The sequence below is a fragment of the Manis pentadactyla genome, chromosome 2 (assembly GCF_030020395.1).
Source record: "Manis pentadactyla isolate mManPen7 chromosome 2, mManPen7.hap1, whole genome shotgun sequence".
NCBI lineage: Eukaryota > Metazoa > Chordata > Mammalia > Pholidota > Manidae > Manis > Manis pentadactyla.
In genome coordinates, this window is record NC_080020.1 from 50,503,893 (window position 1) to 50,520,250 (window position 16,358).

The 16,358-nt window shown below is 38.7% G+C and overlaps 1 protein-coding gene across 18 annotated transcripts in view; it reads right to left on the reverse strand.

Moving 5' to 3' along the window:
• Positions 1-5,032: 5,032 nt before the first annotated feature.
• Positions 5,033-16,358, reverse strand: part of APC (APC regulator of WNT signaling pathway) — a 118,678-nt gene continuing 107,352 nt past the window's right edge. For all 18 annotated transcript variants that reach the window (XM_036886973.2, XM_057492631.1, XM_057492618.1 and 15 more), the window contains one exon: positions 5,033-12,543. In XM_036886973.2, the coding sequence (XP_036742868.2) occupies positions 5,970-12,543 (6,574 nt within the window). In that variant the 3' untranslated portion in view covers positions 5,033-5,969. The remainder of the gene's footprint in view (positions 12,544-16,358) is intronic.

Below are 16,358 nucleotides of genomic sequence, written 5' to 3' on the forward strand. Positions count from 1 at the left end.
GACAGTCTTACTGGTCCCATGGTTTTTCTAATCTCTTTATAATTTTATTTCATGTTTGATACTTTATCACTTGACATTTGAAGTCATACCTGATATTCATCTCCTCATGTTTGATGTCTCTTTCCACAATTACACTTTATCTGACATAAATTTGCCTTTACTGTTTTGTGTTTGCCTGGGCTAATGTGCTTGTACTTCTAGTTTTATCCATTCTGGATCATTTTAACTGTGTCTTTATTAATGGCATTTAGCTGGAGGTTTTTATTTTTATTTTTTGCTGGTTCCAGTCTGAGACTGGTTATTTTACTCTATGTGTTCGATCCACTTATTATTTGATATTACTGTCATTTTATACTTCTTCATGACTAATTCTCCCTATTTCCTGTTTTTTTATTTCTTTTTCAAGTATTCTTAGTTGTTACTTCTTGGTTAGCGATTTAGATGGAAAAATTACTTCTAAACATTGGGGCTATCACTAAATTAAAAAACTGAATGTTTTTTTCTAAGTTAAAGGTGAAATAGTGTCTATTGGCTCTGCTTATGAGATTAGATTAGCATGCTTTTATGTTTTCTCTCCCTATTGTTTCCAGGTTTGGGTTGGAATAATCTGGGATTTAATATTATTATTAAGCATTTCACCTTTCAGTTTTGTTATGTGGACATTCACACTGAGATTCACTATCAGATTAACAATTACATTTATTCAAGTTTAAAAGTTTCATTGCTCAAACTGTCTCCTTAATGCCTTTCCACTTATTTTAATTGCTTAGGCAACAGGATACTGTGGTGGAAATAGATTATGGTTTCTGGTTGCCCAGTGCTTTTGAAATGCTCCCTGTAGATTTGGAGACTTTATGAATCCAGTTTCCTCAATGGAGAAGCCAAAAAATTGACTCTACTCTTTCCCAGACTCTATGGGCATGTTATATAGCCTCTGCCAAGCAAGATTTCAACCCAGAAGTGATCAGTGGTTTGAGGAAGTAAATATCACATTTAAATTTATTTTATGGCGAGGATGGTGTCAGAGGGTTCCAGCATTTAGCAGAAGCAACTGGGTCTTTACTGAAGCCTTCACAGTTGGCTTGGGTGTTGTTTCTGCTGGGTAGTTTACAAGACTGATTTTCTGCCCCTCCTTTCCCCAGACAGACCCCGTGAGCTACCCAATATTCTTAATGAACATCCTGTCTTTTAGAGAAGATCTTATTAACAACTACAGTAAGAATCCCAAATGATACAAGTATTTCATATAAACTAAGTGTTACTGGCTGGTTTCAGAATTCTTAGATAGTATTTCCATTCTCCTCCAAATGCTGCATATATTGTTCCACTGTTTTTTTTTCTTTTTTGGCATTTAGTATTGTAGAGAAGAAATCTGATGGCAACTTATCTTTTTGTTTTGATTTGTATTGTAGGCAGCCTATTTCTCTCTCCCTACAGGTGTTTTTAGATAGAAAGTTTTCTCTTTGAAATTAAAAAACTCAGTCTAAATGTGGTTTTCTGTTAGTTTCAAGGTACTTCAGGAACAAAGGGGGTTGAGAAGTTCACAAATTCCCAAGCAGAAGGAAAAGTATATCTAGGTCCCAGACATGGCAGGGACTGAGGTTAACATCAGGAGCCAGTGACTCTGTCTCTCGCTTGTTTTCTATCCTCCTTCCCGTATCTGTTTCCTTCTCTTTCTCCACTGGCTGGCTTTAGTTATAGCTTCATGATGCCAGTCATAGTAACCTCAGCCTTAACTCAAGATCTTTTAGTTCCAGCACTCAATCACCAACTAGAAATTTCCTTTGTGACTTTTACTCCAAATTGTCTGGCCTAGACTTTTTTTTTTCTAAGTCAGGCCATAAAAGCCTTTGGTCATTGGCCAGCTGGTGATGAGTCTCCCCTAGGTCAGGCATCCACCTTTCCTGCAGCCAGCCATAGTCAAGGGGAAAGACTGGCCATGTAGTTCAGTGACCAGTAATAGTGAGGCTAACTGTCTGGATTCCAAAAGGTGGTGTAGGTGGGACAGGTAATGTTTGGCATCATTCTCAATAGCTATTTTTCACAAATGTTGCTTTATATTCAGTGGTCACCTTCACTAGTACACGTTATGCTGAGCATTTTTAATTAAGAGTAACAACCTCGTAACTTCAGTAAGTGAATAGTCACAAATGTAAAGAATTATCTTGAATATTAGAGGAAAAAAAATGTACTTAGCATCAAGAACAATACTATACACATAGAAATACAAGTTGAAAGAAGCATCAATGGTCTAACAAAAACCAGAATATAGTTTTATAGACCACAGAACAGGAGAATGGCAGAATGGCCTGGTGTTTATAGGACTCAAAGTCCATAGTTTCAACACCACAAAGTAGTATTTTAAGCCAAGCATAACATGAGGGAATTAGAAATTAAAAAATAATTTATATACAGTATTTCAATCACCATGACTTGAAAATTATTTTTTGGAAAATTCTTATGATCTGATCACTCAAATATTCTTCAGCTCTTAGCAATTTACCTTTTACATTTCTGGCACTATGTTCTTCTCCTAGATTAGACACAAAGCCTGCGATGACATGAATTCAAATACAGTGCCACTGGCTCCCATTCTCAGCAAAAGACTCATCATTTCACTTGTGGTTACATGACCCATATTTCATGGGAAAAAGATCTTAATGTACTTAGCCTTTTGGGCCTCTTTTATTATTTCCCCCTCAGTAACTTTCCTTTTAGTGCCTAGGTAACTTGTAAGGCTTATTCTCAAATACCAATTTGCCATTGGTATTTGTTAATCACTCCACATATATCAACAAAATCGGGCATACTTTCATCTGAAATCAGTCTGCCCTCACCTTAAAGTTCTCTTTTCATAGTCTCTTCTGATATTACTGCAAATTCAATTACATATTTGCTGAAATCTCTGTCTTCTCAAGAACTCTGTTCTAAAAAGGAATCATTAGCCAGTCCCTGAGATATAGTCATCGTCTTTAGAATTACTTGTTCATTCTGGTAAATTTGTCCACTACTGGGAGTTGAGATGGGCTGTATCAGATTGTATAGCTCAATATTCACATTTTTCATGCCTAAAGGAAAGTTTGTTGGTATACTGTCAGAATAAAGGTCCAGTTGTTAAGAGTAATAGTTAGAATTGAAAACACTCAAGGAGCTTCATTGTTGTAACTTAGCATTCCTCAAAATGTGGTCCCCAGACCAGCCCAGCCCCAGCAGCACCACCTAAGAACTTGTTAGAATCACAAATTCTTAGGCTCCACTCAGATAAGAAACTACGGGGGTGTGGCCCAGCTATTTCTTAATAAGCAAGCCTGGTGATTCAAATGTATTCTGGTTTGAAAACCACTGCCTTAGGAGTTGTTTGCTCCAGTCCAAAGCTAGATGGAGCACTGCCTGCTACTTCTCTTAACAGCATCACAACTCATAACTTATCCCCAAGGCTGATCTCAGTACATTTGTAACAGATGTAAACTGGGAATATCTGGCTTTCTATCAGTTATGGCAGCACCCTGTGAACTTCTAAAAGTAGAACTGAGATTTGCTGCTTTACCAGTAGCCATCATCGCTAACTAGAGGGTCTCACACAGTCACTTGCTCCTCACTGTGTGATGTAGCCTGACAGGGCCTCTTCCTGGTAGCTGTTGCCTACAAGAATTTCTGAGTTTTCTGGCACATGGAGGGCACCACTTTTTCATTTCCAGCATTGGTGTTTTCTTCCTTCCTTGAAAAAGGCAATTTTATTAACTTATATCCCATCTTTCCATAAAAATCCTTGAAGTGGTTTGTAAACACTGGTATGCAGTAATTCAGAAAAACAGCAATCATGTCTAAGAATAAATAAATATGACTTATATGCATGTATCCATTGGATAAGGCAGATTTTGAGAAAAATATAAATATAATAAATTAGTACTATTCATTCAGGTAAACTGTTTCATTCAGGTAAAATTTGACAAAATTTAAATATAGATATATCCAAATATCAGTAAACTGAGGTGTTTGCAAAGTGGTGCAGTAAAAAGAGTATGGGCTTGGGAGTCAAATGCCTTACATCAAATCACAGCACTTTATTTACTAGCATCTTAGCTTAAAAAAAGTCATTATCTCTAAGTGTTAAACACAGGGAAGGGGTAGATAATTAACTAAGTGATATGATTCCAAAGGCACCTGGAAAGTGTGCTTACTCCTCCTCATTCCCTTTTCCCACTGCCCCACCATACCTAAATATTTTTTTCCCTTCCCTGAATGCAGACTGCATGAATTTTATCATTAAAAATAAATTTTCATTTATTCAACAAATAAGTGAGCATTTTCATCATCATGTTCACCCTCTGATGACTCAGAACAAATTTTGGGAAGATAAAATAAATTGTTAATGAGTTTATCAGTTTCTCTTCCTCCACGAGCAAGGATTCTCCCTTCTGTGAGATGGTGGGGGCACTTGAGCACATAACCAACTCCAACCATCAAACAAAGTTTTCCTGGACAGGTAAGGGTTTTTAAATAGTCTTTTGAAAATCTTAGTGGTATTAAATCTACCTTTGAAGTTCCATGGTATTTGCACTTTTTGAGCACGGCCAAGTACCAATTATACCTGGCTGCTGGAGTAGACCATAACAGACAGGATGATGAAACGTGTTCATTCCAAACCCAGGAGCAGCAGGCAGAAGATGAAGGGACAAGTCAGTTACATTCCAGGACAAGCTTAGACAAGACTTCTTATATTTAAGAACAGTCAACTAATTTTTCAAGTATATAATTCTGGTAAGCAAAAAGAAATATTCTATGTAGGCCTAACATGTTCAGTGTCCAGTCCTGTGCTGGCAGTTAACATTGCTATTACATGAATGTTATAAATCAAGTCCAGTGGAGTAAGAAAAAAAAGTGAAAAAATATTAAACATCAGGAAGTGCTAATCACATACAAGAAAAATAAATTTCAGGAATGGTTAAGTGCCAATGCATGGAATGGTTAAATGCCAACAGTCAGCTTCAACTGCTTTTATTACAGTAAGAGGAATTTTACTCTTAATGCATAGAATTTGAAGAAAAAATTTATATAAGCTTTTAAAAGAGGTCCTTTGACAATTATGAGTACAAATGGGAAGTAAGACCCTTTAAACAAATACCGATTTCAGTAAGTTTACATACAGCAATAATTTATTCTGAAATGTTCACTTAATTTCTCTTGAGACACGTTTCATGTCTCATTAATAAAGGAGCAGCCATCTCACCTCAAATAACAATATACAACAAGTTACAGCATAGCAAAAAAATCTATCTACTTTCAGATAAAATCTAGTTCAGGTAAAATAGTTTCATTCAATGTCTTACAGTTACACAGTTTTTTTGTTTTGAGCACAAAATAGTGTAAATTGTTACACTGTAGCTATCTATATGCACATCATGTGACCACAGAACTGTTAATCATTACTTCTGAAATTGAACCATCAGTTTTCATTCATGCAGTAAAGCAAAGCAGGCTGGGTAAACTTGTTCATCGGGAACCATATTACTGTGAATTTCACAGCCACATGATTAATTATTATGTTAGATGGATTCACAGGGACTAAAACAGAATTTTTTTTTGCATAAATACCAATTTCTCCCTGATATAAGTTTAGTCAGTTTATAATCTAGAAATCATTATATATCACATCTTCTATCTGTAGTGTTTAAGACAAGCAATAATTAGAGGATAATGGGATGGGATGCTACTTAAATACATGTAAAACATACTGTACAGATATACTTGGCCTCACTATTTGCTTTCTAACTATCAAGAATGCCTCCCAAAATATGACCAGTGAAGACAAAGTATACTATCAAATATGGCTTCCAGAACAAAAACCCTCTAACAAGAATCAAACCTATTTACAAAATTTTTCGGTTTAAAGTTTCATTTGAAACAAAATTTCTACATAGCAGTTGAAATTAACACATAATTTTCTTAGTTTCATCACTCCAGCTCTTTTAAACAGATGTCACAAGGTAAGACCCAGAATGGCGCTTAGGACTTTGAGTTCCACTGGATTCTGTGCTGTCAGTTTTTGAATCTCGCTTCTTTGTGTTGTTATTCACTGGTGTCGGGATCTGAGAAGGCCGGGCTGAAGTGCTATCTACGCTGCTTTTCCTAGGGCTGGGGTTGTAATTAAAAGGAGTCACTCTGGCAGCAACAGTCCCACTAGGTGAACTATGTTTGCTTGAGCTGCTAGAACTGAATGGGGTACGCTCAGCTATAGAGCTTTCATTAGTCTCTGATGCAGGGGCAGGATTACTTTGTCCTGGTTTGGCTTCAGTTCCTTTTTGGTCTGGGGCATCCACCTGAATAAAGGAGTTCAGGCGGTTTTCCAAACCCATGGTGCGTACAGGAGCACTGCCATTACTCACATTTTGTTTTCCCTGATTATCTCTTGGATCTTTAGCACTTGGATTTCCCTTTTCTGGAACAGCATCAATTACTGGGGGAGTATTTCCTGTAGGAGATCTTCCGGATCTAGGGTTGTTAATAGGGCAGTCCTCAATTCTTACCCAAACATCCTCTGTTTTAGAAACAGCAGGTGCCATTTGATAGATTAAAGTCTTTGATTCAGCACCATTTGCAGCACCTGAGGAAGTGGCTTGAGAAGTACCATTTGTGGGAGAAATTTCACTTTCTTTTATTTTTCTCCATGTTCCTTTTGTGGGTACTTGGTTTTCTTTAGTTTGTTTGGATCCTGAAAGAGAGTTCACATGTTTTTCATCCTCACTTTTAGCTTTTTCACTGGATTCTGATGAAGCAGAAAGAATGGAGGATGAACTTCCAGTTCTTCTCCAAGTGCTTACTCGAGGAAGGGATGATGAATGTTTGCTGTGCTCCCGTTTCCAAGTTCCAGACCTATTGATTGGGAGTCTCGAAGGACTTTCAGAATGGGAGCGTGCTATATCATGACGTTTTGCTGGTCTTCCGTCATTATACTCTATGGTGGGACTGAGATTAGGTGGGAGTTTTCGCCATCCACCAGCCTGAACAGAAGAATGTGTGGATAAAGACATATCAGGAAGGGAAGGACTTAAAACTGGAGTCTGTGCCTGGGACCGAGTCGGGGAATCTGGTCTAGAAGATGGAGAAAGAGATTCAAATGAAGCAGATTCCTCCAATTTTCTCCTTAGGGTTGGGCTTGGAGCTTCTTTGATGAAAGTCGACTGGCGTACTAATACAGGTCTCTCTGACCTATCAGATTCACTTCCACTTGATTTAGTTGAAGACATTCTAGAAAGTTCTACCTTTTTATTGGATCCATTGCTATTATTCATCTGATTTAGTCCTTTGGAGGCAGACTCACTTCTTGGGATACTACTGCCGTTCTTGGATAAACCTGTTTGTTTGGTAAGGTTCTGCTGGCTCATCTGTCTGCCTGGAGATGTGTACGACATCTTCCCAGAGCCTGAAGACTTGGTTGAAGCAGTACTAGGGGATGATGTCCGTGGCAGTTGAGATAATTTGTTAGGACTTATTCCATTTCTACCAGGAGAAATTGAGTTTCGCCCTGGAGACTGCATAGGTCTACTTAATGGCTGCTGGGCAGGTCTTGAGGGAGTGGAATCTCTAGATCCTGATCTGGAAGGCCCTTTATTGGACCCAGCTGCTTGGGATGTCTGCCTGGTAACAGGGCTTAATTCTGATTTCACTGATGGCTTGGCTCCTCTAGGAGAAGTGGTGACTGTCTGAACTTCACTAGGGCTTTTGGAGGCTGGAGTCTTAAGGGGTGGGCCTTTTTTAGAAACGGGACTCGTACTTGAAGAGCTATTTCGAACTCCTGGAATATGAATCATTGTCCTACCTCGGGAGATTGAAGGCATGTTTGTTTGAAGGGGCTGTTTCATTTGGCTTGAAACTTCTGAATTAGATCGAACTTTTCCAGTAATCAAACTTCTATAAACTTTTTTTCCTCCTTTGATTCCTTTAGTCTCAGATTCTATCTTTTTAGTTTCCAATGTACTTTTCTCCCCAGGTTTTAGAATTCGTGGACCTTTATTACCTGTAAAAGGTTTTTCCTCTTGATCAGGTGTAAGATGAAATGGCGACCCCAGAGAGATCCCCGACTTCAGTGAAAGGATGGAATCCGAATCGGATGAAGCTTGTCGAGACAAACATGCGGCCGCAGCAGCTTGATGTAAGCTACTTACTATGGAATTTGCACCTTCCTGAATGGCTTTCCAATCAAAATTTTCTGAATCAGGGGATAAACCATGTTCTGAATCTGGTCTCTGGATATCTTTCAAATCAAGTGTTAAATCATCTGCTGATATGCCGCCCATGCTTCTGGGACTGTGCTTTTCACTATCACCCTTGAGTCTTGAAGGCTTTTTCTTTTTTGGCATTGCTGAACTTATGCATTCCTGCAACAGGTCATCCTCAGAATCAATGCTAAGAGAACTGAGAGAACTGTTTCTTGAGAAACAAACAGGGGTATCTTCAACGTGAAATGATTTAGGAGCATATCCTGATGCCTGAGGTTTACTTGGCTCACCCTGGGAGCTGGGGGGCTCTGCCTTTTTGATAGGTTCATTTTCTTTGTTGTTGTTTTCTTGATCAATGTCACTAAGAGAACTTAGAGAGGAATTTCGAGAAAAGCAAACTGGAGTGTTTTCAATAGCAAAATTCTGTAATTTTTCATCAGCTGCTGCCCCTCGGTCTGGGATGTCTTTGGATAACTGCGGAAAAGTGGACTGCTTCTGCAGCATGGGTTTAGACTGACTGCAACTTACTGGATGTTTTGTAACAGCTTGTGTCTTACTGCCTGATTGTTGGTTCGAGGCTACTTCTGTGTGGCTGCTAACTTTAGCTTCTGATTCTTTATTTTCTTTCCCTTTTCTTAATTCGGCCTTTTCCCTGGAAAGGTCAACATCATCATCATCAAAATCTAGAGAACTCAAAGAATCATTTCGTGAAAAACAGTATGGAGTTCCTTCAATAGGTGTGTAATGATGAGGTGAATCAAAAGTAAAACTTCCTCTGACTCTATCTTCATTATTTGGTACCTTATCATTGAAATCCTTGGAATTATTTTTCAAGTTCTGTTTCTTTGAATCTTTGTTGTCTGAGAAAGTTCTGTCAGCATTTGAATTATTTCTGGGGTCTGCATTTTTTCTTACACGTGTTCTATATTCAGCATTTTGGGGTATAGGTTTTACTGGTGAAGTAGGTTTCTTTTTCTTTCCATCTAATTGATTTTTGTTAGTTCCAGATGAAGACACAGATGCCTGTTGGACCTGGTCCAGTATCTTTTTGACGCGGAAAGGCTTGTGACTTTTTCCTTTGGGCATAGCAGAATTAATGCATTCTGCAAGAATATCACCTTCTTCCACTTTATTGTCATCCAGGTCAGGTGAAATCACAGATGAGGATTTTCCTCTTTGAGCCTCATCTGTACTTCTGCCTTCTGTAGGAATGGTATCTCGTTTCTCAAATTCACCTGACTGTGGTCCTGCTCTAACCCCTTCTCCACCAGCTAACTCATTTGGAGGGGATTCAATTGTTAGATCACTTAGAGATGTGGCTGTGGAAAAGTTTATAGGTGTCCCTTCTACACAATACACCCGTGGCATATCATCTCCCTGTGTAAAACTGACGTGCTTTTGTGCTTGTAACCTGTTCTGTGATGGCAGCAGTTTGTACACAGGCAGTTGACTTGGCTTCCTTGCCACAGGTGGAGGTAATTTTGAAGCAGTCTGGGCTGGCTTTTTAGCTTTGCGTGAAGATTTAGTTGGCATGGCAGAAATAATACATTCTTCTAGTATTTCAATATCATCATCATCTGAATCATCCAATAGATCTTTTTCAGAATCGGTAGGTTTTTCTGCCTCTTTTTCCTGGTTTTCACTTGATTCTTCAGGCTGCTCAGATTCTGTTTCAGTCCCGTTATCATTTTCCTGAACTGGAGGCATTATTCTTAATTCCACATCTTTCTGTATAAAAGGCTCATCGAGGCTCAGAGCACTCAGGCTAGACGAACAAGAAAATCCATCTGGTGTACTTTCTGTGGCAAAATGCAGTAAAGTGTCAGCATCTGGAAGAACCTGGACCCTCTGAACTGCAGCACTTACAGCAGCTTGCTTAGGTCCATTTTCTCTCTTTTCAGCATTAGAAGCTTTATTTTTAGGTACCTCTTGCTTAACTTGAACTGTTTGAGGAGGAGGAGGAGGAGGGGTTTTACTTCTGCTTGGTGGCATGGTTTGTCCAGGGCTATCTGGAAGATCACTGGGGCTTATAATGCCACTTACCATTCCACTGCAGGGTTCACTCTGCACAGAGCTGGCAATTGAACGGCTCTCAAAACTATCAAGTGAGCTGACAGAAGTACATCTGCTAAACATGAGTGGAGTCTCCTGAACGTAGTGCTCGGGTGGGCTTTTAGGTGTCTGAGCACCACTTTTTGATGGAGATTTGGCCCCTGAAGAAAATTCAACAGCTTTGTGCCTGGTTGCTTCTGAAGATAAACCAGAAGCCTGGAGTCTGCTGGATTTGGTTCTAATGTGCTGGGACACTGCTGGAACTTCACTCACAGAATTTTCAGTTGATCTAGTTCCACTTTTTTCTTTTATTTCTACTATTTGGAGAGTATTAGCAGAATCTATTTCCTGTGTTGTCTGATCACATCCTATTTCATCTTCTGCTGATGACAAGGATGATAATGAGCTACACCTTGAAAAACATATTGGAGTATCTTCTACACAGTAGGTCTGCATTGTTTCTTGGTTGATAGAAGGAACTTTGCAAGGGGTGGCTTTTTGGGTCTGACCACTTCTGCTTTGAGCTGAACTTGGATGGAGCTGATTCTGCCTCTTGGCATTAGATGCAGGTGTGGACGTAGTCTCACTGCTTGACGAGATGTGTTCAGTTTTAGTGCTTTGTCCAGAAGAATTCTTTGAGAATGAAAATGATGGCTTCTGTGAGGAAGGAAGGTCTGTGGTATATTTTAAACTATAATCAATAGGTTGATCCACATGATGTTTTTCTTCATTGTATTTTATGCTGTAATTTGTTGGTCTCTCTTCTTCCTCATGCTGCTCTTCCTCAGAGTAACGTTCACTATAGTTGGTTGGCTTATCATCTTCATAGTCATCTTGCTGACACAAAGACTGATTTACATTTTGATTAATTCCATGATTAGAATCTCCTCGATTTGTTTCTGAGCCATTGGCTCCTCGTGACCTGTATGGAGAAACACATTCTTGCTGTCCGAAATGTGGTTGGAACTTGAGGTGTTTATCATCAGCGCTCTCAGTATATACGGGGTAAGTTGTGCTTTGACTCCTTGATTGTCTCTGCTCACTTTGTTTTATTTCATCTTCTATTATATGTTTGGGTCTTGCCCATCTTTCATTCTGTGAAGGACTTTGCCTTCCGGAGTTCAACTGCTCATCTGAGTACTTAAGACTATAATTTATTGGGGTGTCTAGTTCTCCATCATTATCATCCATATGGTTTGCACTATGTATTTTATGGGCTAGGTCAGCTGGATATTGACCATAGCTGCAAAATTTACTTTCATCATCTTCAGAATAGGATTCAACTGAAGGTTTCATTTGACCTCTTTTACCATAACCATCACTACTACTGACACTATTTAAACTATCATTTGAAGATCTCTTATATTCCAATTTGGCATAAGGTATAGGACATGTTCTATTTGAACTGTCTGATTTAGGGAAGTTGTAGGTATTTGCATGTGTGTGTGTGGTAGAGCTTCTTCTTAGTGCATTCCTGTCCTCTGGCCCAGAGTGTAAGTCAGTGGTAGACCCAGAACTTCTGTCTTCCTGGGATGTGTGAATGGCTGACACTTCTTCCATGACTTTGGCAATCTGGGCTGCAGTGGTGGAAATCTGCAAACCTCGCTTTGAAGAGGTTCCATGATTTTCTGTTGCTGGGTGGTAGCTGCTTAGGCTGATTCCTCGTTCTCTTTCCAAACTCCGATCTTTTTCAGAACGAGAACTATCTAAACTTCCCCTTGATGAAGAGGAGCTGGGTAACACTGTAGTATTTAAATATGGTGAAAGGACAGTCATGTTGCCAGTATTAAAATTATCTGACCTATTATCATCATGTCGATTAGTGTCAAAAGCATAGTCACCATAGAGACTTGGCTTGTGTCTTTGCTTACTACGATGAGATGCCTTGGGGCTTAAATTGTCAATATTGTCAAATGTTTCTGATAAATGTTGAGCATCTAATTCTGCTTCCAGGGCTTTTTGTTTCCTGACATGAAGAGATGGCAAGCTTGAGCCAGGAGACATAATATTGGCATCCTTATACTTGGTAGGTCTGTTTGCCATGAGATTCCTTAAAGCTGCAGCACTGCCCATAGCAATCATTTTGTGCTTTGAATGAATGAGGTTCTTAAGCATGCTGACTGCCCCCATGTCCCAGAGTGCTTCTTGGTCTTTAGGATTTCTTGCTGAGAGATTCCACAAGGTGCCACATGCATTACTGACTATTGTCAAACTGTGCGATTTCAAGTGTTGTAATAAGGTTTGCAGGCAGTTGTTCTCCCTTAGGATTTGCCTGAAATAAAAATAAGAGATCACAAAAAAGGTAAAAAGATCTTTATAGTAATGACAAATCTAAATATAACTACTAAAACTTACTAATAGGCACAGAAAAACTGTACCAAATTATTCTATAAATTCCAAGCATTCCATATGTCCCTTTGTTTTTAGTTCATTTAATATTTATTGTTTTAAAGTATTAATCTGTCAGCTAAAAGAAGTATTAACTTTAATCTATTTTGCATTACCTATTCTGACCCAGAAACTTTTAAAATTTTTTCTTGAGCAGATACATCTACTTTATGTACATGGTGACAGTTTCTGAATCGAAGGACTATAAATGTATCATGAAACCTTATGCTGAACTGGGACTTTGTGGTGACTGAATCCACCTATGGAGGAGGGCCGCAATGCTGCCTACTCAGGCGGAAGAGGTAGGTAGAGGATCAACTGGCCATTGTGTAGGCAGTCAGGGAGAACACTGTACACTGCCAGGTCAGCAGAGTGGCTTGTTAGGGTGATCTCCATGCCTTTGGCTTGATTTTGTGACACTGCTGTCCCCCTTACCAGTGTTGTCTGGCAATCTGTGTGCGTGGTCATTACTTCTAAAAGTAAAGTGAAAGGAAGGTTTTCAAAACATTTAAAGGTAACTACCAAAATAAGGGTTGAGAGTCAGCATAATGAAGCTCGAAACTTGAAAGAGCTATAGCTTGTTTAACAAATGGTAACCTGAAGTTCATCAACAGTGCATACAACTTTAGTGGGCTTTAATCCTGACTGGCAATGGTGCAGGGAAGCTTTAACATGGTGGTCTTCTCTCAGCAGCCCAGTGAACCCCTGAGTGCATACAGACTTTAAGAAGTCTTCTTGCATAGAAAGAACAATAAGGCTCGTTTAAGTTTTCTCAAAAACTTCAAGATGTTTACAAGTTCTTATACTAAAAGTACCTCATGTTCTTTTTGAATATAAGAGGTAACAACAGTGGATAAATTTTAAAAAACAAAATGCTGTGAAAGATACCCATATTTTTGTTGACATAATACAGATTCCAAGTTCTGAAAATGTGTGCCCTGTATCTGAGGCGCTCTCTTAGGTTTCACAGCTCTAGCAGACTGGATTAAGGGCTTTGGCTAAAAATATTGTGATTATTGGCATTAAGACATTATGAGAAAAATGTGAACCACTATATTTTCTGGATCATATCCACAGGTTTTTTTTTCTTTTTTTTTCTTTTTGCTATCATTAATCTACAATTACATGAAGGACACTATGTTTACCAGGCTCCCCCCTCACCAAGTTCCCCCTACACACCCCACTACAGTCACTGTCCATCAGCATAGCAAGATGCTGTATAATCACCACCTGTCTTCTCTTTGTTGTACAGCCCTCCCCGTACCCCCCCCGACACTATACATGCTAATCGTAATGCCCCCCTTTTCCACGCCCTTATCCCTCCCTTCCTACCCATCTTCCCCAGTCTCTTTCCCTTTGGTAACTGTTAGTCCATTCTTGGGTTCTGTGATTCTGCTGCTGTTTTGCTCTGTCAGTTTTTCTTTGTTCTTATACTCCACAGATGAGTGAAATCATTTGGTACTTGTCTTTCTCTACCTGGCTTATTTCACTGAGCATATTACCCTCTAGCTTCATCCATGTTGTTGCAAATGGCAGGATTTGTTTACTTCTTATGGTTGAATAATATTCCACTGTGTATATGTACCACATCTTCTTTATCCATTCATCTACTGATGGACACTTAGGTTGCTTCCACTTGGCTGTTGTAAATAGTGCTGCGATAAACATAGGGGTGCATCTGTCTTTTTCAAACTGGGCTGCTGCATTCTTAGGATAAATTCCTAGAAGTGGAATTTCTGGGTCAAATGGTATTTCTATTTTGAGGAACCTCCATACTGCTTTCCACAATGGTCGAACTAATTTATATTCCCACCAGCAGTGTAGGAGGGTTCCCCTTTCTCCACAACCTCACCAACATTTGTTGTTGTTTGTCTTTTGGATGGTAGCCATCCTTACTGGTGCGAGGTGATATTTCATTGTGGTTTTAATTTGCATTTCTGATGACAAGCGATGTGGAGCATCTTTTCATGTGTCTGTTGGCCATCTGAATTTCTTCTTCAGAGAACTGTCTATTCAGCTCCTCTGCTCATTTTTTAATTGGATTATTTTCTTTTTGTTTGTTGAGGTGTGTGAGCTCTTTATATATTTTGGATGTCAACCCTTTATTGGATCTGTCATTTATGAATATAATCTCCCATACTGTAGGATACCTTTTTGTTCTATTGATGGTGTCCTTTGCTATACAGAAGCTTTTCAGCTTGATATAGTCCCACTTGTTCATTTTTGCTTTTGTTTCCCTTGCTCGGGGAGATATGTTCAAGAAGAGGTCACTCATGTTTATGTCTAAGAGATTTCTGCCTATGTTTTTTTCTAAGAGTTTTATGGTTTCATGACTTATGTTCAAGTCTTTGATCCATTTCGAATTTACTTTTGTGTATGGGGTTAGACAGTGATCCAGTTTCATTCTCTTACATGTAGCTGTCCAGTTTTGCCAGCACCATCTGTTGAAGAGACTGTCATTTCCCCATTGTATGTCCATGGCTCCTTTATCGTATATTAATTGACCATATATGTTTGGGTTAATGTTTGGAGTCTCTATTCTGTTCCATTGTTCTGTGGCTCTATTCTTGTGCCAGTACCAAATTGTCTTGATTACTGTGGCTTTGTAGTAGAGCTTGAAGTTGGGGAGTGAGCTCCCCCCCCACTTTATTTTTCCTTCTCAGGATTGCTTTAGCTATTCGGGGTCTTTGGTGTTTCCATATGAATTTTTGAACTATTTGTTCCATTGCATTGAATCTGTATATTGTTTTTGGCAGGATGGCCATTTTGATGATATTAATTCTTCCTAGCCAGGAGCATGGGATGAGTTTCCATTTGTTAGTGGCCTCCTTAATTTCTCTTAAGAGTGTTTTATAGTTTTCAGGGTATAGGTCTTTCACTTCCTTGGTTAGGTTTATTCCTAGGTATTTTATTCTTTTTGATACTATTGTGAATGGAATTGTTTTCCTGATTTCTCTTTCTGTTAGTTCATTGTTAGTGTAGAGGAAAGCCTCAGATTTCTGTGTGTTAATTTTGTATCCTGCAACTTTGCAGAATTCTGTTATTAGTTCTAGTAGTTTTGGAGTGGAGTCTTAAGGGTTTTTTTAATGTACAATATCATGTCATCTGCAAATAGTGACATTTTAACTTCTTCTTTACGAATCTGGATTCCTTTTATTTCTTTGTTTTGTCTAATTGCTGTGGCTAGGACCTCCAGTACTATGTTGAGTAACAGTGGGGAGAGTGGGCATCCCTGTCTTGTTCCCGATCTCAGAGGAAAAGCTTTCAGCCTCTTGCTGTTCAGTATGATGTTGGCTGTGGGCTTATTATATATGGCCTTTATTATGTTGAGGTACATGCCCTCTATACCCATTTTGTTGAGAGTTTTTATCATGAATGGATGTTGAATTTTGTTGAATGCTTTTTCATCTATGGAGATGATCATGTGGTTTTTGTCCTTTTTTGTTGATGTGGTGGAAGGTTTTTGTTTTTTATAAACCTCATATTCCTTTATGCAGTGCTGGCATATATAAAAAGGGGTTTTGTTCTTTGCAGTATTTATAGCTTTAATTTTTTCCTCTGTATATTGGTTATGCCTCTCAATTATCATTTGTTTATGTTCAGACATTTTTATGATACTATGAATTTTATTAGAATAATATACTAATAAGCAAATTAGCAATTAATATGTCATCTTTTCACTGTAATAGATATAATTTG